Source organism: Lepus europaeus, chromosome 3 (assembly GCF_033115175.1).
Source record: "Lepus europaeus isolate LE1 chromosome 3, mLepTim1.pri, whole genome shotgun sequence".
In the NCBI taxonomy this organism is placed as follows: domain Eukaryota; kingdom Metazoa; phylum Chordata; class Mammalia; order Lagomorpha; family Leporidae; genus Lepus; species Lepus europaeus.
The window spans coordinates 115,465,472-115,488,686 of record NC_084829.1 but is presented as its reverse complement, the minus strand read 5'-3'; the positions used below and the strand labels follow the sequence as shown (position 1 = coordinate 115,488,686).

Below are 23,215 nucleotides of genomic sequence, written 5' to 3'. Positions count from 1 at the left end.
GGGGAGAAATCCAAATATAACTTCTAGAAACGAAATATACAAAGTCTGATATAAAATTACATTAATGGAATTATGAGATTAGACAACAAAAAACAAAGACATGAAAACTATCCAAAATGAAACAAAGAAAAAAAATGAGCAAAGCATTAATATGCTGCATGATTATTTCAAGTAGACTAATTTAAGTAGAATTAGTAAAGTATTTGAAGAAATCATGGTTGATATGTTTGCAAAATTGATAGGAGCTCTAAACTTACAGATCCAAGGAAGTTCATCTAACTTCAAGAACAGTAACTGTTTGCTTCAGTGTTTAAAATACACTGATAAAAGCCTAACAAAACATTTTTTATTTTTCATTTGACAGGTAGTGAAAAAGACCTAGCGAGCTCTCATTTACTTCTTCACTCCTCAAATGCCCACAATTGCCCAGAGCCAAGAACTCAATGCAGGTCTCCCACACTGGTGTCAGGAACCCAATTACTTGAGCCATCACCGCTGTCTCCCAAGGTCTGCATTGATGGTGTCAGTAGCAAATGCCAGGAATCGAACCCAGACAACCCAATATGGATAGAAGTGTCTTAACCAGTAGGTTAAATGCCTGCTCCTAAAATATACATTTTTAACTTAGTCTACTCACAATTGATTAAAAAAAAAAAAATAAGAGGCCTGATGTTGGAGTGCAGCAAGTTAAACCACCACGTGCAATGCCAGCATTTCCACTGGAGCACCAGTTGGAGTCATGGCTTTCTTCATTTCAGATCCAGTTTCCCACTAATGCTCCAAGGAAGGCATCAGAAGATGGCTCAAATACTTAGGCCTCTGTCACCTGTGTGGGAGATATGGATTGAGTTCCTGGCTCCTGGCTTCACCCGGGGTCCAGCCCTACCCATTATGGTCATTTAGGGTAATGGACCAGGAGATTCTGTGTCTCCCTGCCTTTCTGCCATTCTTCCATCCAAATAAATAAGTAAATAAATAAATTATACATAGCACTGCACTTTCCTACTGATTTCTGAAATGTAGGTAATGTCATCAAAAACCCAAATTTTGATTGTGGTGATAGTTGTACACTTTCATGATCATACTAAGAAATCACATTTTCATTAACTCAAAAAGGAATTGTGTGCCCAGTCACTCCTTTTGTCCCTCCAACTCTTCCTCAGTCTAGACATCACTAATCATTTTCTTTCTGTAGATTTTCCTAAACATTTCATTTAAATGGAATCATACAATATTTTTTATTTTGTGAATGGCTTCTTTCACTTAGCATGTTTCCAATATTTATCTGTGTGGTAGGATGTATCAGTGTTTAATTCCATTTTATTACTGAATAATGTTACATTATATGGATATAACACATTTTCTAATCCATCCACCAGCTAATGGACATTTGCATACTTTACACATTATTACAAATTAATCCCTTTATCATAGGATCCTCTTTATCTTTGGTAATATTCTCCACTCAGAAATGTGTCTTGATATATTAATATGGTCACTCTGTCTTCCGATTTGTGATAAAATAGCATATCTTTTCTCCATCCCATACTTCTGTCTATTCTGCTTCTTTATTTTTTTGAATGCTGTATATGGGTGTTTTTTTAATTCTGCATTTCATATTATAGTATTTAAACAATTAATTATAGTGATTACTGTATCAATGAGTTTATTCCTGCAATCTTGCTATTTGTTTGCTCAGTCTTTTTTGTCTTCCCTTTTTCTGCCTAGTCTTAGATTAAATACAGTTTTTATGATTCAATTTTATTTTCTTTGCTGGTTTTTATAAAGTAGACAGAATGTTAGCTAGTGATCACATCTGTTTTGCTCTGATAGGAATACATAATCTTTTTTCTTTTTCTTTTTTTTTTTTTTTTGACAGGCAGAGTTAGAGACAGAGACAGAGAGAAAGGTCTTCCTTCCGTTGGTTCATCCCCTAAATGGCTGCTACAGCTGGCACGCTGTGCCGATCCGAAGCCAGGAGCCAAGTGCTTCCTCCTGGTCTCCCATGCGGGTGGAGGGCCCAAGGACTTGGGCCACAGCAGAGAGCTAGACTGGAAGAGGAGCAACCAGGACAGAATCTGGCACCCCAACCAGGACTAGAATCTGGGGTGCCGGTGCCACAGGCAGAGGATTAGCCAAGTGAGCCGCGGTGCCAGTCAGAAATACACAATCTTAAGTGAGAACAAATAAAATAGCAACATTTATATAAATGCAATTGTAAAATAGTATTTTATTATTTTTAGTATAGTGTTATAACATTTCATAATATTGCATACTGCTTAAATACTGTTTTTATTTAATTAGGTAAGAATATCCTCCCCTCATTTCCCAGAGTTTAGAGACACAATATCCACTGACAGCTCTATATCTGAGCCTACTAAAACATCCTATTTCATAAAACAGCAATGCTATGAACATGAATAAACTATCAGCAATTTGATTTCACAGTTTCACAACTAAGCAGCCTGCAGATTGCTGAAGTTAGAACAGCAACAGATATCTAAGACATTTTTATATTTACTTTTTCTGTAATGCTCCTTCTTAAGAGAAAAAAAAATATAAAGGCAAAGGTAATAAGTGCTTTGTTTAGTCCTTGATCCAACAAATCAACTTTTAACTGTAAACAGGTTTTAACAGTCACCACATGATATGTTATTCTGTGCCAGCAGATTTCCATTTTTTGTATTTTTGGCTTTCTTGTTCTGGTGCTACCAGTAAGTGAACAAATGATACTAAAGCCTAACGACACTAAAAATTAAGTTAGAATAACCTTCCAAAAACTACTTACAGAAAAAAAAGGGCCAGGCCAGTGAGTCAAACACTTATAAATATAAAACAAGGAAGCAAAGTTGCATAGATTAACTTGTAGAAATTACAATCTGAACAAAATAAAATACTAAATTTAAATATTTTCAAGTATCTTCCTAATTTTTGCATTAATGTTGCATGCATTTTCTTTTTATAACACATTTTAACTTTTTGGCACAGTTTCTTTCAGATTTACATATAATAAATCTTAGAACAGCAAGTCAAAAAAAGAAAAAAATTCACAAAACTCAGATGAAGACTCATTTTTGGAGCATTTTAAATGTTACAATTACAAAGAATTGTCACTTTTTTTAATTAATAAAACATGTTAGTCTTGATTCAATGAATGCAGCCCTAGAAATAGGGCTGATCCCAACTAGTATACTATACTTTGTATTCAAATCTAATCAAATTAACTACCCAAGTAACAGATCCAAGAAATTAAATATAACTTTGCATTAAAATGTTTAACATATGGTCATTAGCACTACTCAGACATATGTCTGTTCTACTGGCGAATGTTTTAAAATCTTTCATAGGTCACTATATGTATATATGCAGGGTACACACACATTATCTTCCTTTCTATAAGAACTATTTTATTACAAAGATTTGGCTTAGTAACTTATTAAGTTACTAAGTTATTAACTTACTGACTAAGGAGTTCTCAAAATAAAGGCAGGCACAATTGGCTAGTTTATGAATTATGCTGTACTATCAAGTTCGATTCACTGGAAAGAGTAGAATACCCTGTCACCTAACACTTAGAAGAACCATCTGCACCACAAACACAGTGTTTATCTGATAAATTCATCATCAGTTTAGCAATCTGTAACATAACTACCCTATTTCTTTAAATATATATAATGCAAAAGAAAAAAACATTTTATACTCAACTATAGAATAACTTTCACAACAATTAAAAGGACACAGATACAATCTTTTACTTAATATAAAAGAGGGTTGACAGGTGCAGTCAGCATTATGGGCACTATGTAAATCGGTACTTTGTAGCTATAGGTTTTAAGTGTCTTGCCAAAAGATACTTTCATAATGTATTATTTACCAAGTGTCATACTATTTAAAAGTATTCCTATATACATTTTCCTTCTGTAATATGCCTCTGATTTTCAGCAGAAACATTATAAATGCTATCAAAGATGAAATCTTTCTTCACAGAATAGACTAGAAATCATATCAAAACTGTTTTAGTTCCCATCTTAAAAAGTTGAAACTAAGTTTTAAATAACTGGAAATGAATAAGGCTTGCATATAACTATAAATTAAAAGATTGAGTTCAACAGTACCATATCAACATAGAAAATTCTATCAACCATCGTACTGTGAGATTAACACATACATACACACACACATCTACCTATCTATAAATAAATATATAATTTTTATTGAAACATTTACACTGTCATAGTTTGAAGAAGTTTCAAAACACACGCATTGAACTGACCAACCTGATAAAATGTAAAGATTCATAACAAGCAGCAGTAGGACCCTCCATATATTACCAAAAGACAAAATTGGCAATATAAGTTTCAACCATATTAAAGAATCCTTAGAAATTTTCATTAATATTATCAATTAATATCTAAACACCAACTGCATTTAATAAGAATTAATAGATAACAAGATATCTTCAGGAAAATTTTGCCTGTCAAGTACCTAAGTTCATTATGACACAGAGAATGAAACCTTTCAATTATTGCTCTGAGAAACCCAGAGAAATAATTACAGGATTATTTTAGATATGCAGCACTACTTTAGATTCATGATGGCATCCTTATCATGATGCTCTTTAATATGAATAATGAAAAAATAATAAAATACTATTTCAAAAATGGTAGCATATTTGGTTGAAATACAAAATATACAAATATAACAGCATTTGTATGCTAAAAACACAAGTACTTCAATGCTTTGTAATCCTTTTAATGTGTTCAAAATGAAGAACAGCTTTTCCCTTCACAATTACCACATTTTAATTGATTATCAATACAATATTTCTTCTATATTAATACATTTTATAGGCTTTCTGCTGCAATTTTTATGCAAAGTATAACCAACAGCACAGTGATTTATAATTTAAGGTAATAAATATTTTCACATTCTAATTTAACTTTTACACTTATTTTATGTCTCTGAAGCTTTTGTTTTTATTTTTGCTTCAAAATAGAGGTAGATTTGGTGGAAATTGGGCATGTCAGACTTAATGTCAAAATGTAGTTATCAATAGCTGTACTGCTAATGTACAGTTTCCAAGATGCTTGAAAAATTTCAGAACCATTATGTATTACTTTGTTAAAGTTCTTCTTTTCAAGCTTAGTTATCAAATAATTGCATAACATACTTATTTGTTCATAAATATAAAAGTCCAAACAATAACAGACATAAATATAGGCACACCAAAAAAAATCTATAAGAGAAGCTTGCATCTGAATGGAAATTTTGTTTCATATTATGTTTTTAAAGTGCAAACTCTTTCTTTTCTGTTCTATGTGAAAAACATCAAACATCTCTACAGAAACTGGCAATGAAAAGAAGGTATCTGAAGCTACCCTTTTAGCCAAAAATTTTTTCCCTCATCAAGTCAAAGTTGAAACCCTTCCATTGGTGCTTCTTGCTGTTGAAATACAAACTGTTGTTGGTTTTCATCCACCTGAGGTGCAATGCTGGGATCATCTTCTTCTGCACCAAAGTAATGTTCAATAAGATCAAAAGCCTTCTGGTAAATTTCCTGATTTTCATGACTTTGAAGAAATTCAATTTTATCCAGACCTATTATACAAAGCATGTATATTTAATCCAAATAATAATAAATCAAGAGCATCTCTCACTCCACTGGCCATGAGCCTGCTATTTTTTTCTACTTTTATATATATGGATAACCAACACTTATTCTTTATACTTCAAAAGAATGAGAGAATGGGGAAGTGTGATAAGGACTACAGGCCTGGGAATAAGATTATAGAGACCACCCTTGTAGCTGGGTGGTCTGGGGCAAGAAAGCTTAGTTTCTCAACTGGAAAATGCCATTTTTTAAAAAGATTTATTTATTTATTTGAAAGGCAGAGTTACAGAGAGGCAGAGGCAGAGAGGAAAAGAGGTATTCCATTCACTGGTTCACTCCACAAATGGCCACAATAACCAGAGCTGAGCCAATCCAAAGCCAGGAGCCTGGAGCTTCCTCTGGGTCTGCCATGTGGTTTGCAGGGGCCCAAGGGCTTGGGCCATCTTCTACTGCTTTCCCAGGCCATAGCAGAGAGCTGGATCAGAAGTGGAGCAGCTGAGACTTGAACTGCACCCATATGGGATGCCAGCACTGTAGGCAGTGGCTTTACCCACTATACCACAGCACCAGCCCCAGAAAATGATAATTTTAGATTAAGTAACTTTGTAGTTTCTTTCCAGAGTAATGATGCTAAATAACAAAGGATAAAAAGGATAGCCATAAAATAATTTAATTGAACAAACTGAAACACGCTGAGGTAGAGGGTATTAGTATGGAATAAATTAAAAGGAAAAAATAATTTAGATCCACACCTTATCGTAAAGTAAATTCCATATATGTTAAATGTTTCAAAAATTCAATCAGAAAAATTTAACTAGGGGCCGGCATTGTGGTACAGTAGGTTAATCCTTTGCCTACAGTGCCGGCACCCCATATGGGCACTGGTTCTAGTCCTGGATGCTCCTCTTCTGATCCAACTCTCTGCTATGGCCTGAGAAAGCAGTGGGAGATGGCCCAAGTGCTTGGGCCCCTGCACCTATGTGGAAGACCTGGAAGAAGATCTTAGCTCCTGGCCTCAAATCAGCCCAGCCCCAGCTATTGCAGCCATCTGGGGATTGAACCAGCAGCAGATGGAAGATCTCTTTCTCTCTGTCTCTCCCTCTGTCTATCTGTAACTCTACCTGCTAAATAAATAAATAAAATCTTAAAAAAAAATTTTGACTAATAAAAACTGATTTCATCATGTGAATCTCTATGAAGGCAATGACTCTGTAAACTTTGAAGAAATAAGATATTAATCATGTTAATGTTATATTAACTATGTCTATTTAATATAAACAAACATGACTCACTTTATGAAAATTAAAAAAATAAGATTTGGGGAAAAATCATATCAAAGTAAATGACTATGAAAATTAATTCAAAGTTGTATAAAAAAGAGACAAACAGGTAACAGTAAATGTGCAATTTGGATGAGGAAATACACTAAGGCATGGAAAACACATACTATCCTCTATATGAAACAAATCAAGAAATACACATAAGAGCAACTTTGTGACACCACTTTGTATCTGCTAAATCAGCAAAAAAACAACAAATCAAATTCAAATACGAGGTTTTTGAGTAGATTTACACAATTCCAGTGACACATCAAGTAACAGACCTTGGGAACGAAAAAACAGGGCTTAAATTTTGTGACTAATTCTCAGCAACTGTATTCTCGAATGTTTTTCTGAAGATATTAATTCAACAGAAGCAAATTACATGTCAAAAGACGTCTATTTTGCTATATATAAAGCAGTAAATAAACTACAAACAAACTAATGACCAAATATGGGTATGTGGCTAAAACTACACTCAATGTTTATTCAATATAACATCGTGTGGCTACTACAACCATTAAAGTTATAAAAAAACATAAAATTCCTTCAAAATGTTAAGATTTAGAACATAAAATTATATATAGACTGCAATTAAATCAATGCAAAGTATTTGTTCATAAGGATAATGTAAAAAGAATTCTCAAAAATTAAAATAAATCATTGGGGTATTATGAGTAATATTATTTTTTTAAAATATCATAAGGTTTACATAGTACATTTTTTATGAAACTAGAAGTGGGAAAGGTCTATGATAGGTAATTGGAATTGACTGTACTTATACATTTTTAACTGATTACTTACCATATGCTTCTTCAATGAGAGCACAGTAGGGATTAACGCCTATTTCATTCTGCTTGGATTCTTGTTCTCCAAGACGTAAAATATTTTCAAGTCCATTTAAAGCCACTTGTACTATTTTGGAATCCATAACAGTCAAAAGGTCACAAAGTGGTTTAATGCAGCCTAAGGCTACCAAATACCTTCACAGTAATGGAAAAAAAGAGAAGAGAGAAAGAAATGGATTGTAGGGTGACATTTTTAAAGACTTAAATACTATTTATAATAATGATGTAAAGATAGTCTTCAATGTTATATGAGCAATTCTTGAAAAGTAATACTAGTAGAAATTCAAGTATTACAAACATTTTAGTTTTCAAATAGGTAGGAACATGAAATTACTCTCCTATTCTCTAACATAACTAGTATAAACAGTACTGCAAATACTACAAAATATACACACAACCAAACTGGTACTTGGATCTGTTTCTGCATGGCATATGAGCACTAATAGTAATGAGATCCTCAGATATCTTTCTATAGGTACCTATACAGGTCACATAAGGTATAAGTAAAAACTGTGAGGGAGGAAGGACATTTCAACTTCAAGAGGTTCCTCACAAAAACAATCACAGCTAATTTTTTTAAACACATGCTATGTTTTAAAAGTACACAAGCCCTCTGAGAATAAAATAGGCCATTTTATAAATAATTTTCATAAATGATGTTCAAAAATACGCCATTTCCTAACACTTTGCCATCTTTTTCCAGATGTTACTCGCTGCTTTTCCATTCTCTGTAATACATTGCTTTGTAATTGATTTGTTCACTTGTCAAAAGTTAATATTAAACAGAAAGGATAAAAACAAGCTGTGAAGCCAGACTGCCGGGCTTTACGATCCAGTCCCATTTTTTTTTTTTTTTTAGACTTAGCAATTTTTTAACATTTTGCAGTATTTGCTTCATATAAAGACATACATGTTTTTCTTCAAAGCAGGGGTGGGGGCCGGCATTGTGGCATAGTGGAAAAAGCTGCTGCCTGCAGTGCTGGCATCCCATATGGACACCGGTTCGAGTCCTAGCTGCTCCACTTCCCATCCAGCTTTCTGCTGTGGCCTGGAAAAGCAGTGGAAGATGGCCCAAGTCCTTGGGCCCCTGCACCCATGTGGGAGACCTGGAGGAAGCTACTGGCTCCTGGCTTCGGATTGGCACAGCTCCAGCCATTGAGGCCATTTGGGGAATGAAGCATTGGATGGAAGACCCACCCCCACCCCCGCCTGTCCTCTCTCTGTGTAACTCTGACTTTCAAATAAATAAACAAATCTTTAAAAAAAAGAGCAGTGGTGGATATATTAATATCATATAATGTAGAATTCATGACAAAGATCATTAAGTGAGGAAAGAAACTATTATGTAAGGCGTATAATTCAGCAAAAACAATATTTATAAATATCTTTGTACCAAATAATATGACATCTAGACACTTTTATACTATATATATATGTATATATAGTAATTTCTACATATGAGAGAAGACATAATATTTGTCTTTCTGTGGCTGGCTTATTTCACTAATCACAATAATCTCCAATTCCATCTCTTTTGCTGCAAATGTCAGGATTTCATTGTTTTTTTATGGCTGAGTAATGTTTCATTACAAACAATTCTTTATTGTGTGACCATGAGCAACAGCTGCATGCTTCAGTTTCCACATCATTTTTTTTTTAAGATTTTTTTTTTTTTTTTTTTTTTTTTGCTGCTTTTGTTGTTCTGAAAGGCAGAGTTAGAGAGAGAGAAGGAGAGACACAGAAATTTTCCATCTACTGGTTCATTCCTCAGGTCTGGGTGAGGCCTCCTCCAGGTCTCTCATATAGGTGCAGGGGCCCAAGCACTTGGGCCATCCTCCACCACTTTGCCAGGAGCATCAGCAGGAAGCCGGATCAGAAGTGGTGCAGCCAGAACTCGAGCCAGTGCCCATATGGGATGCTGGCACCACAGATGGCAGCTGAACCCATTGAACCCACTCATCATAGTGCTGGCCCCTAGTTTCCACATTTTCAAATGGGAATAATAACCAACCTCGGAGGATTGTTATGGAACTATAATAAGCATTTAACTAAAGTTAGTTTCCGTCCCCTTTTAAAAAATATACATACAGTGGCTGGCATTGTGGCATAGAGGGAAATGCTGCCTCCTGAAATGCCAGCATCCCATCTGGGTACTGATTAATGTCCTGGCTGCTCTATTTCTGATTCGGGTCTCTGCTAATGGCCTGGGAAAAGCATCAGAAGATGGCCCTACCACCCATGTGGGAGACCTGGAAGAAGCTCCGGGCTCCTAGGTTCAGACTAGCCCAGCCTTGGCCATTGTAGCCATGGGAGGAGTGAACTAGCAGATAGAAGACCTCTTTTGATCTCTCTCTTTCTCTGTCTCTATGATTTTCAAATACACAAATACATCTTTTAAAAAAGTATATACATTCACCACAGCATTGACTGTCATATATGGTACTGAAATCGATCCAAAATATTTTTGAATGAATAACTTCCTCACAAAATTATGATGTAAAAGGAGACAAATAAATGAAAGGACTTGAGACACTGGTGATGGTGCACAACAATTGAAATGACTTACTTACCACAACTGGCAATAACAGGCACTCAACAAATCTTAGAGATGTATGCGGAACCTAACCCAAAATCAAGAAGTTCTCTACCTGTGTATCTTGAGGTTAGAAAAATATTTAGTTTGGTCACTTGACCCAAACTAAGAAATTGAAGGATTACTGTATGGAAGTGATATATTCATTAAAATAATAGAAAAAAAAAGACTTTGCAGATGAGCAAACTGTATGAAAAGCAGATAAAAATAGCATTTTTTAAAAATACAAGATAGAATAAAGAAAATATTTTATTACTGCTTGTATTCGTGACACAAGTGAAGTGGGAATATTGAATAAAGCATAAAAGAATGAAAAATAAAAGTGTAGACATATATTATTACCATAGAAATATGAATCTGGGACAGTAATATAAGAAAAGAAGGCAATAAATGACAATGATATCTGGGGTTGATGCTGTGATGTAGTCAGCTAAGGCTACGCCTGTGGTGACAGCATCCCATATGGGCACCAGTTTGTGTCCTGGCTGCTCCTCTTCCAGTCTAACCCTCTGCTATGGGCTAGGAAAGAAGTATAAGACAACCCAAATGCTTGGGCCGCTGCACCTGCTTGAGGGATCTGGAGGAAGCATCTAGCTCAGATCCTGGCTTTGGATCAGCTTAGCTCTAGCTGTTGCAGCCATTTGGGGAGTCAACCAGAGGATGAATAACTTCGTCTCTCCCTTTCCCTTTCTGTAATTCTAACTCTCAAAGAAATAAAATCTTTTAAGAAGGACAGTTATCTCACAATTTCTATACTTCCATATTCTAGTTGCAAAATACCATTATAATTTGACTTTTGTTTTATGAGTTAAAACACAACTCAAATATTTATTAGAAAATATTTCCTAAATAGTCACTTCAAGAACAAAAATTCTTGACGTTCACTGAGTGCTCCTTAAAATAAAAGGATGTTGTAGTAAGTCAAGCTTTTATAGAGTTGCAGAAAAGATAAAAGGATTGAAAGCATCCGATAAAAAGAGGCTTAGGAGGGGCTGGCGCTGTGGTGCAGCGGGTTAATACCCTGGCCTAAAGCGCTGACATCCCATATGGGAGCCAGTTCAAGACCCGGTTGCTCCACTTCCAATCCAACTCTCTGCTATGGCCTGGTAAAGCAGTTGAAGATGGCCCAAATCCTTGGGCCCCTGCACCCACATGGGAGACACAGAAGAAGCTCCTGGCTTCGAATCTGCACAGCTCCAGCTGTTGTGGCCAACTAGGAAGTGAACCACTGGATGGAAGACATCTCTTTCTCACTCTCTCTGCCTCTCCTCTCGGTGTAACTCTGTCAAATAAATACATAAATCTTCTTTTTAAAAAAGAGATTAGTAATCAATACTGATCAAAATGATGATTACAATAACAGTGATAATAAGAGCAGCAAAACATAGGAGAGAACTGAATATGTTTAGGCTCTAGTACTGTTATTGAATTCATTTTTAAAAATGAAGAAAGTGGAGGCCAGCGCAGTGGCATAGCAGGTAAAGTAGCCACCTATAGTGCTGGCATCCCATATGGGTGCTGATTCAAGTGCCGGATGCTCAATTTCTGACCCAGCTCTCTGCTATAGCCTGGGAAAGCAGTGGAGGATGGCCCAAGTGTTTGGGCCCCTGCACCCGTGTGGGAGACCACGAGGAAGCACCTACCTCCTGGCTTCGGATCGGCGCAGCTATGGCCGTTGCAGCCAACTGGGGAGTGAACCACTGGATGGAAGACCTCTCTCTCTCTCCCCCTGCCATCGTGTTTCTGCCTCTCTGTAACTTTGCCTTTCAACTAAGTCAATAAATCTTAAACAATTTATGAAAAACCCACGGCCAATATCCTATTGAATGGGGAAAAGTTGGAAGCATTTCCACTGAGATCTGGTACCAGACAGGGATGCCCACTCTCACCACTGCTATTCAATAGAGTTCTGGAAGTTTTAGCCAGAGCCATTAGGCTAGAAAAAGAAATTAAAGGGATACAAATTGGGAAGGAAGAACTCAAACTATCCCTCTTTGCAGATGATAGGATTCTTTATTTAGGGGATCCAAAGAACTCTACTAAGAGACTATTGGAACTCATAGAAGAGTTTGGCAAAGTAGCAGGATATAAAATTAATGCAAAAAATTAACAGCCTTTGTATACACAGGCAATGCCATGGCTGAGAAAGAACTGCTAAGATCAATCCCATTCACAATAGCCACAAAAACAATCAAATACCTTGGAATAAACTTAACCAAGGACGTTAAAGATCTCTACGATGAGAATTACAAAATCTTAAAGAAAGAAATAGAAGAGGATACCAAAAAATGGAAAAATCTTCCATGCCATGGATTGGAAGAATCAATATCATCAAAATGTCCATTCTCCCAAAAGCAATTTATAGATTCAATGCGATACCAATCAAAATACCAAAGACATTCTCCTCAGATCTGGAAAAAATGATGCTGAAAATCATATGGAGGCACAGGAGACCTCAAATAGCTAAAGCAATCTTGTACAACAAAAACAAAGCCGGAAGCATCACAATACCAAATTTCAGGACACACTACAGGGCAGTTATAATCAAAACAGCATGGTACTGGTACAGAAACAGATGGACAGACCAATGGAACAGAATAGAAACACCAGAAATCAACCCAAACATCTACAGCCAACTTATATTTGATCAAAGATCTAAAACCAATTCCTGGAGCAAGGACAGTCTATTCATTCAATAAATGGTGTTGGGAAAACTGGATTTCCACGTGCAGAAGCATGAAGCAAGACCCCTACCTTATACCTTACGCAAAAATCCACTCAACATGGATTAAAGATCTAAATCTATGACCCGACACCATCAAATTATTAGAGAACATTGGAGAAACCCTGCAAGATATAGGCACAGGCAAAGACTTCTTGGAAAAGACCCCAGAAGCTCAGGCAGTTGAAGCTATGGCCTTGTCTAAATAAGATCAGAGTTGGCGAACTCAAGAGGCTTCAATAGCCTTGGCAATTCATGACAAGAGCCTTGGGTGATTACTGACATCATAAATAAGAGTGATAATTGTTAAATCAACAACAGGTGTCACTGTGCAACTACTCCCCATGTAGGATCTCTGTCCTTATTGTGTTATACTATGTGAATTAAAGGTATAACTAGTACCAAAACAGTACTTTATACTTTGTGTTTCTGTGTGGGTGCAAACTGTTGAAATCTTTACTTAATATATACTAAACTGATCTTCTGTATATAAAGATAATTGAAAATGAATATTGATGTGAATGGGATGGGAGGGGGAGTGGGAGATGAGATGGTTGTGGGTGGGAGGGAGGTTATGGGGGGAAAAAGCCGCTATAATCCAAAAGTTGTACTTTAGAAATTTATATTTATTAAATAAAAGTTAAAAAAATAAATAAAAATTATTTAAAATCCATGATAGTGTTTTGCAAATTATATAGATTCTGTACAGATTTTTAATCTCTGATTTTTCATAAATGTTCTGCCAATAAAAATGACATTGATTATAGCTTAAATTATTTAATTATTATTCGTATGAATAACTGATATAACAAAAACTGTCACTTCATATTAAAAATGCTTATCGAACCAATGTAGATACTCTCTTTTAGTTGCATCAATAAACAGAATTTTATCAAATTTTATCTCCTTTACATTAAAAAAAGGTTTTTAAAGATCTGCATATACCTTATTTGCTCCGGAGTGCCTCCTGATGTCGCATTAGTTATAGCCCAAGCTGCTTCTTTCCTAGTGCGAAACTCTGCTTTTTGAAGAATCTCAATCAAAACAGGAAAAATATTTGCATCTATAACAGCCTGAGAGGAAGAAAAAAGGCAAATATATTTTTAGAAATATTACCAAGTAGGTGAGTCTTAGAATTCAAGGACTTTAAAACATCAGTGATTTGGAAATATTTTATTGAGGTCAACAAACTTTCACACGCCTACCTTCTTAAAAAGAAAATTAGTTCCTTAAAGCCTGAAGAGGATAATTACCACACTATTATTCAAAATGGACAAGTAATCACTGATTAAAAGAGCCTGACAAGACCCTAAGAACTCACTCAAGGTTTAGAGGAAAATCATTACCTAAAACTCACAGAAAACAATCTCTTTTTAAAGAATTATCATTAAATGTTGAGCACTATTCTAGGCATTTTTATGTATATAATTGCTATTCCTCACTAAAATACTACAAATAAATATTATTTTAGAAGAGGGAAGGCATGTTCTTTAATATTCTTTTCCAGGAATCCTTTTATAAAGAATCTGTTTTTAGTAACTCACTAAAAAATTACTGATAAAGATTTACTTCTTAGACTTTCCTAAATAATTCTTAGATCTGAAAGGTATTTACCTGAATCTGAGCTCTATTTCCAGCAGTGATGTTAGAAACAGTCCAGCAAGCTTCTTTTCTTATTGATTCCTTTGGGCTACTCAGTAAGTGTAAGAGACAGGGCAATGCAGAACAGTTCAAAATTACCTAAAACAAGTTACAAATGGAAGTGAAGTTTTATAGTATACAATTTACACAAAATCTACTGATAAGTCATGTATAAGTAAAAAGAAATCAAACATTCTAAAAAAGAATTTAAGAAAAATCTCTCTTAAAGTAAAACTCAGACACTTGGTTCTTTTCCCTTTTTGCTGTTGCCAAAACTTGTTGAATGCCAACGTAGTGATGGGCCCTGTTCTCAGTCCACTAAAAAGCAAATCAGAGTTGTGTCCTTCAGGATTACAAATGCACTGCAAGTCCAAATTATGTAACTATGTGAAGAAAGGGTAAGTAACTAAGGTCAGGATCCAATCTCTAGTTTTGTAAAAGAACTAATGAAAACACACACACACACACACGCAACAATCTCAAAGTAATCTATAACCATGAAAGAAATCTCAACGTATACAGTAAGCCTTTCATTAAAATTTTTACTGTTCCACTTTTTTTTTTTTTTTTTTGACAGGCAGAGTTAGACAGTGAGAGAGAGAGAGAGAGAAGGGTCTTCCTTTTTCCATTGGTTCACCCCCCAAATGGACACCATGGCCAGCGCACTGCACTGACCTGAAGCCAGGAGCCAGGTGCTTCCTCCTGGTCTCCCATGTGGGTGCAGGGCCCAAACACTTGGACCATCCTCCACTGCCTTCCGGGGTCACAGCAGAGAGCTGGACTGGAAGAGGAGCAACCGGGACAGAATCCGGCGCCCCAACCAGGACTAGAACCTGGGGTGCCAGCGCCGCAGGCAGAGGATTAGCCAAGTGAGCCGTGGCGCTGGCACTGTTCCACTTTTCTTCTGAAAGAAGTATACTCTGTCGGCAAGCATTATTGCTGGTGGTTAAGATACAAGTTAAAAAGCCTGTGCTGCACGTTGGTGTACCTGGGTTAGATACCAAGCTCTGATTCCTGTCTCCAACTTTCTGCTAATGAAGACCCTGGAAGACAGATGTGACAGTTCAAGTTATAGGGCCCTTGTCATTCAAATGAGAGACCTGGATTAAATTCCATGTTCCCAGCTTCAGCTGCTGCCTGGAGCTGATGGCATTTAGGTAGTGAATCCATGAACAGGAGCCCTCTCTCTCTCTGCCTCTCAAATAAATAAAAATTTTAAAAAGTAAAAACTCTACTTAGTCCCTTTACATTATTTAATCCATGGAAAGTTAAGTATGTTCCTATATTCAAAATATTCCAAAGTCTGTTCACTTTTCTTGGTAAAGAATACATCAAAGAGTCCATGGGAAACTCAGCTGAAAATTGGGTTTTCAGAATATTTTCATCTAAAGAATTATTACAACTGAATAACAACTGGTAAGCATCAAATGCTTAATAACTTTGGTAATTAAATGTATCTTTAAAAGATTAATGATGAAATAAAATATGCAGGTTAGAATAAAAAGTATGTATGCTTATTTTAGCAATATTCACAATAGCCAAAATATGGAATCAAAGTGTTCAACAGAAAAATGAACATACACAATGGTGCTCATGTATATAATTTATGTGTGTATGTGTGTGTGTATGTGTGTGTAGTAGTAGTAGTAGTATTCAGCCATAAAAAGAGATGAAATCCTGCTATTTGCAACAGGATGGGACTAGAGCACATTAAATTATATAAACCTGGCACAAAAGACAAATATCATAGGATCTCAAACATATATGGAACCCAAAAGGCTATTCTTATAGAAGTAGAGAAAAGACCAGCGCTTACTAGAGACTAGGGAAGGCAGGGGAAAGAGGGAGAAGAGAGATTAGTCAATGGGTACAAAGTTACAATTAGGAAGAGTAAGTTCTGAGGTTTTGTCATGCAGTAAGGTAACTACAGTTAATAGTAGTACCAAAATAGCTAGAAGAGGGAATTTCAAATATTCTCAATACAAAGCAAAAATAAATATGTGCAGTATATACTAATTACCCTTATTTGATCACTGCATACTATATACATGTATCAAAGTAATACAGTGTACTCTGCAATTGTGTATAATTATGTGTCATCAGACATGAACAAAACAAATAAACATACACTTTAAAGTCTGGTAAAGGAGAGTTTAATGTGTTATAGAAGTTTTGATTTTCCAGAATGACTATACCCCAAATCTGGAGCCAATGTGGACAGCACACCTTCTTTGACACCTCACCATCCTCTAAAAGATACACATACACACACTCTCTCTCTCTCTCTCTCTATATATATATATTTAATATATAACATATATATGTATGTATATAATTAATTACCAATATTGGATTCTTCTCTTGCCATCTTTCCTTCCATTATCATAATATGGGTCTTCAATCTAATATAAAAGGCCCTCTCATTTTCAACCCACTTGTAGCTTAATTATGATCAATTACCCTGTCACTAGTGTTTCTATTCCAGTCAGGTTTAATGTCTCTTAAACCTAACTCACACATATGCCTGGTCTACTTAAGAATTTTTTGCTTTTAAGATCTAGCTTTGGTTTTAACTTGTTTATGGAAGTCCATAGATTTCTTAGGACACTGATCTCTTTTTTTAAACTTCTATAGCATTTACTGACTAACCAGTTTTACAGAGAACACAAAGTATCTTGAATAATTTTCATTGTTTTAATACATAAATTCTCCATAATTAGATGCTTCAAAAGCAGAACACATATCTTGCATTTCTTTGCATTGATACAGGCATAGGATAGTGCTTTTCTGTAGAGGTATTTGAGGTTGATCAATTGTTTCCAAGAATATGCTTACTGGCACATTATAGGTTACTGTGTAGTTATGACAATGCTAGGGCCTTGGCTAATATGTAATCAGGTGATATGAAATATAGTGAACTTCCTAAAGCTTATTATATTAGTCTGTCATATTGAAGTGTGAACTCACCTGTGTTTGAATATCATCACCAGTCACAATGTTACCAACTGCTCTTAGTGCAGGTGATATAACTTTATAATCATTGTGCCTAAAAACAATAAAAATATTAACTTGCATAATATTAACAATTTAAAATTTACAAAAGAGTTGAAGAAGAGTACAAAAAAAGTTTTTCATACCCTTTTTTCAAAGATCTCCTTCAATTTTCACTAATTATACTGGAAATATCTTTAAATCAGTTGGCATGTCACTCCTGTCTGTTTAAATCCAGAAAAGTTCTTCAACCTTCCCTTGATTTTCATGATTTTAACATTTTTTAAATCACAAACCAACATTTAGACTTATTCAGTTTCTTCATAATTATGACACAGGTTATATATTTTTGGCAGGGACGTCACAAAAGCTGTAGTCCTTTCATTATATCCTAATAGGTGGGAATAGTGTCTTATTTTATCACAACAGAGTGGTGTTGAACTCGTCAGTAATGAAAATGGGGTGTGGCATGTTTCTATACTTTACCATTACTGTTTTCTCCTTTATAATTAGTGTTCTTTTTAAAAGATTTATTTATCTGAAAGAGGGAGAGAGGAAGAGACAGAGAAAGAGAAAGGTCTTCCATCCCCTGGTTCACTCCCCAAATGGCTGCAATGGCTGGAGCTGGGCTGATGTGAAGCCAGGAGCCAGGAGCTTCTTCTGAGTCTCCCATATAGGTGCAGGGGCCCAAGGACTTGGGCCATCTTCTACTGCTTTCCCAGGCCATAGCAGGTAGCTAGATCAGAAGTGGAGCAGTCGAGACTTGAACTGGTGCCTACATGGGATGTCAGCACTGCAGGCTGGGTTTAACCTGCTGTGCCACAGTGCCGGTTCCTTAAAATTAGTATTTTATGGGGTTGACATTGCGGTGTAGTGAAATAAGCCACAACCTACGATGCCACCAGCTTCCCATATTAGAGTGCCAATTCAAGTCCCAGTTGCTCTATTTCTGATACAGCTTCTTGCTAATGCACCTGGGAAAGCAGCCAAAGATAGCCATGTGGGAGACCCTGATGCAGTTCTGGACTCCTTGCTTTGGACTCGACCAGCCTTGGATATCGCAGCCACTTGAGGAGTAAATCAGCGGATGGAAGTTCGCTCGCTCTCTGTCTCATTATCTATCAGTCTGACTTTCAAATAAATGCCTTTTTTTAAAATTTATTTTTATTTATTTGAAAAGAGGAGTTATAGAGAGGGGGAGGAGAGATCTTCGATCCATTAGTTCATTCCTCAAATAGTAGCAACTGCCAGGCTGGACCAGGCGCAAGCCAGGAGTTTCACCCAGGTTTCCCACATGGTTGGCAGGATTCCAAATACTTGGGCCATCCTCCACCGCTTTCCCAGGCACATAAGCAGGGAGCTAGATCAGAAGCAGAGCAGCCAGAATTTAAACCGGTGCCCATATGGGAGGCCAGCATCACAGGTAGTAGGTTAACGTAGTGTGGCACAGTGATAGCCCCAAATGAATCTTACATAACATGAAATACTTTGAAACTATATAAATTGCATTCCTTAACCTATTTGTATCACTAGTTACAGCCCCTCTGGTTGCTACTATCTTAAGTTATTAATAATTGTTAGTATTATTATCAATGATGATTTTCTAATACTATCATTCCAACAACATACATGCCTTTCCAGTCTACTGAATTATTGATTTCAGTGTGAACTCATGAGTTTTCTATTTTTATTTATTTACTTAAATTTATTTGAAAGAGATGACAAAGAGAGGAGAGACAGAAAGAAAGAGACCTTCCAACTGTTGGTTCATCCCCCAGAGGCCACAACAGCCTATGCTGGACTGAAGCCTGGAACTCCATCCAGGTCTCACACGTGGGTGGCAGAGGCTCAAGCACTTAGGTCATCTTCTGCTGCTTTCCCAGACATAATAGCAGGGAGCTGGATTGGAAGCAGAGTAGCCAGGACTTAAACTGGCACAATGATATGGGATGATAGCACTGCAGGCAGTGGCTTAACCTGCTGTAAATCAATGTTGGCCCCTCCTATTTTGTCTAATATTATATTACTATAACTTATTTCAAAGCTAAAATTATACAAGGTTTCAACAGTGGAAGTCCCTTCATAGTGGGTTTCCACATCCTTCTGTCATTTCTCCATTCTCGGAGTACTCATTACTTTCTGTGTTCAATCTTTTTTTTTTTTTTTTTAATCAATCTCATCTTTGGAATTAGTCATTTCTCTGAGAATTCTGGGGAATAGATAGTGGTGTTTAAAAACCCAGATATGTCACTCAGTGTGCTCATCTTACTAATACAAGGTGTCACTACTCTAGGTTCTCTATGAACATATTTATATTCATTCCTACACCTATCTCTTTATGTGGAGAGTTATGAGTTCACACTGATATATCTACTTCTAATTCAACAGCACAAGGTAATTCAGGCTTTCTCTTCTATATTTATATTTCTATTCTCTGAAGAAATAAATCTATTTCTACTATCTTGATCTCACTAAATATGGCCAACCTTTTGATCCAGTTCTGCTCTACCCTATGATGTGTTGTCTCCAAGAATTACTCCAGCCTGTGTGTCTGCTCTCCCTGGTATGTGACATTCTCAGGCTTGAGTACTGATCCCTGAATGTTCCTACCTGCACACCCTCCTCTGATATTGTCCTCACACTGGGGCCCCCAAAACTTATCAGGCCTTTGTTACGTCTGCCTTGTCTGACCTTTCCTAATAATTTTATTTATTTTTTATTTATTTTATTTTATTTTATTTTTTGACAGGCAGAGTTAGACAGTGAGAGAATGAGACAGAGAGAAAGGTCTTCCTTTTTCCGTTGGTTCACCCCCACAAATGGCTGCTGCAGCTGGCGCACTGCGCTGACCCAAAGCCAGGAGCCAGGTGTCTCCTCCTGGTCTTTCATGCGGGTGCAGGGCCCAAGCACTTGGGCCATCCTCCACTGCTTTCCCGGGCCACAGCAGAGAGCTAGATGGAAGAGCAGCAACCGGGACAGAATCTGGCGCCTCAACGGGGACTAGAACCCGGGGTGCCGGTGCCGCCAGCGGAGGATTAGCCAAGTGAGCCACGGCACTGGCCTCCTAATAGCTTTTTAACAAAAGAAGAAAAAAAGAAAGATAACAAAAATTTTAAAGAAAATAACAAGATGAAGAAGGTATAAAATCCTGTATAACAAGTATTCTTAAAAGTTTTAAACTTCGGGCAGAAAACCTGTACTTTCAAAAGAAGGTCACTGTAAAAGCCCAGCAAAGAGAAATATTATACTTAATATAATTGAAACACTAAATGGGTTTTCACTACATGGTCTTTACACCAATTAATAATTATAATAAATAATAAATGCGATTATTGGTTCTATGAGTGCAAGAACTACATTTATACCTCATTAACAGCATCTCATACATTAGCCCATAACAGGCATTCCATAAGTACTTGTTGAATTATGTCTCTCATACTTGTAAACAGATCACATGAAAGAAAAGAAATTAATTTAAAAAATAACTGTTCCCAACTACATGAAATAAAACACAAGTTTAAAGGTCAACTTTTAAGGTTTATAGCTGGTCATTAGAATGTGGAGGCAGTGGTATTTTAAGTATTCCTGAATACAGTGACTCATTAGATGTTTACAAGGGTATTGTTTAATATAAAATCATAAAATGATTAAGCAAAAATTATAATTACATCAAAAGCTCCACCAATCTTCGACAGACTCCTGAATCAATGACAGCTTGAATTTTATCATTGGGTCCATCAGAGAGATAAGAAAGGGCCCAACACACATCTGCTAACACATCGGGGTCACTGCTAAACAATAATCGTGATAGTACATTTAAGCAAGGTGAAACCTGGAAGAGATGAAAGAATAAGTATTTAATTTTTTTTCTCTATCTGAAATCAAGTCCCTTAGAAAAATACAGAAACTCATTTTAAGATAAAAATTTAATGCCATAAAAATGTCAGAGAAATTATTCTGTTGCTTTAAAATGATCAAATAAACATTAAATTGACTATGACTCGTATTAAAATCTTATGTTGCTAAGATATGTGGTAATTTAAAATTTTTTTTAATGAAATGTGTATTTGGGACCACCATACACACCATACACACACACACCTTGAAAAGCTTACCAAAACTGAAATGTTTAAATGCTTAAGTGTTTAATATAATGAACATAAAACATGATTTAACTTAAATCTTACTTTACTCATTACATGAAATTTATTGGAAATACATCTAATAATCATTCAAGGAGCAAACATATAAAACATTTCTGAAGGATCTTCAAATGGAAATCACTAGTAAACTGTATATCTTAATGTAACAAAATCTAAATCTTCATTTAAAAAACCAAAACACATGCCAATAGAGATTTTTTTAAATCCCTATAGCAATAATATTATAACCAATTAGTTGTGGAGGTGTGCAAACCATTTTACCTCTTTGAGACTTGGTTTTCAAACCTGTAAAACAAGGGTTAGGTTACATAAACTGCATATTTTCTGTCTTCCTGTCAGATGGATCCCTAAGTTCAAACATTGCTTATGAGCTCTATGACAAAGGAAATTATCTAACGTCTTTAAGCCTCAATATGCAGTCAGCACTCAAATGTTGGATCTTTTCATTCCCATAATCAATTGAACAAATTTTTGGCTTCTAAGACTTTTATTTTATATTCCTTAAAACTGACTTTTTAAAAATCAGCAACCTAACAACCTCAGATAATACATACGCTGGGCAGGAGGAGCCGCAGCAGCCAGGCATCCCAGCTTTCACAAAGGTCTCCTCACCTCCCACTCCCAGGCCAACATGCCCAAAAAGAAGGTCAGCTGTGCTGTAGGGGCACTGAAGGAAGAGCCCAACAGGAGTCTGGCCAGATTATCAGCTAAGCCTCCTCCTGCCAAAGTAGAAAGGAAGCCCAAGAAGGCAGCAAGGAAGAGAAAAAAGTACAAGCAAAGGGGAAGAGAAGGGCAAAGGGAAAACAGGCTAAGGTAAGCTAACCAAGAAACAAAAGATTTGCCTGCAGAAAACAGAGAAACTAAAACTGAGGCAAGTCCAGCCTCTGATGAAGCAGAAGAGAGAGAAGTCAAGTCTGGTTAATATCATACACCATGTATTACAATCCAGAGAGATAACTTTTATCAACTATTTTGTAAGTGCAAGATTTTCAGTAGCTCTAGAAACACTTTTAAGAAGGAGGGAAACCCACCTCATCCCATTTTATAAGTGTGGATTTTTTTTTTTTTTTTTTGACAGGCAGATTTAGACAGTGAGAGAGAGAGAAAGACAGTGAGAAAGGTCTTCCTTCCGTAGGTTCACCTCCCAAATGGCCGCCACGGCCAGCGTGCTGCACCGATCCAAAGCCAGGAGCCAGGTGTCTCCTCCTGGTCTCTCATGTGGGTGCAGAGCCCAAGCACTTGGGCCATCCTCTACTGTCTTCCCGGGCCACAGCAGAGAGCTGGACTGGAAAAGCAGCAACTGGGACAGAATCCGGCACCCCAACCG

The 23,215-nt window shown here is 36.4% G+C and overlaps 1 protein-coding gene and 1 pseudogene across 1 annotated transcript in view; one reads left to right on the top strand and one right to left on the bottom strand.

Moving 5' to 3' along the window:
- Positions 1 to 2,210: 2,210 nt before the first annotated feature.
- KPNA5 (karyopherin subunit alpha 5) overlaps positions 2,211 to 23,215 on the bottom strand; it is a 78,807-nt gene continuing 57,802 nt past the window's right edge. Inside the window, exons 9-14 of the mRNA XM_062186663.1 lie at positions 21,394 to 21,557; positions 17,702 to 17,780; positions 14,708 to 14,833; positions 14,039 to 14,166; positions 7,735 to 7,913; positions 2,211 to 5,598 (exon numbers count right to left, since the gene is read on the bottom strand). Of these exons, the coding sequence (XP_062042647.1) occupies positions 5,411 to 5,598; positions 7,735 to 7,913; positions 14,039 to 14,166; positions 14,708 to 14,833; positions 17,702 to 17,780; positions 21,394 to 21,557 (864 nt within the window). The 3' untranslated portion in view covers positions 2,211 to 5,410. The remainder of the gene's footprint in view (positions 5,599 to 7,734; positions 7,914 to 14,038; positions 14,167 to 14,707; positions 14,834 to 17,701; positions 17,781 to 21,393; positions 21,558 to 23,215) is intronic.
- Positions 22,520 to 22,810, top strand: LOC133756359 (non-histone chromosomal protein HMG-14-like; annotated as a pseudogene).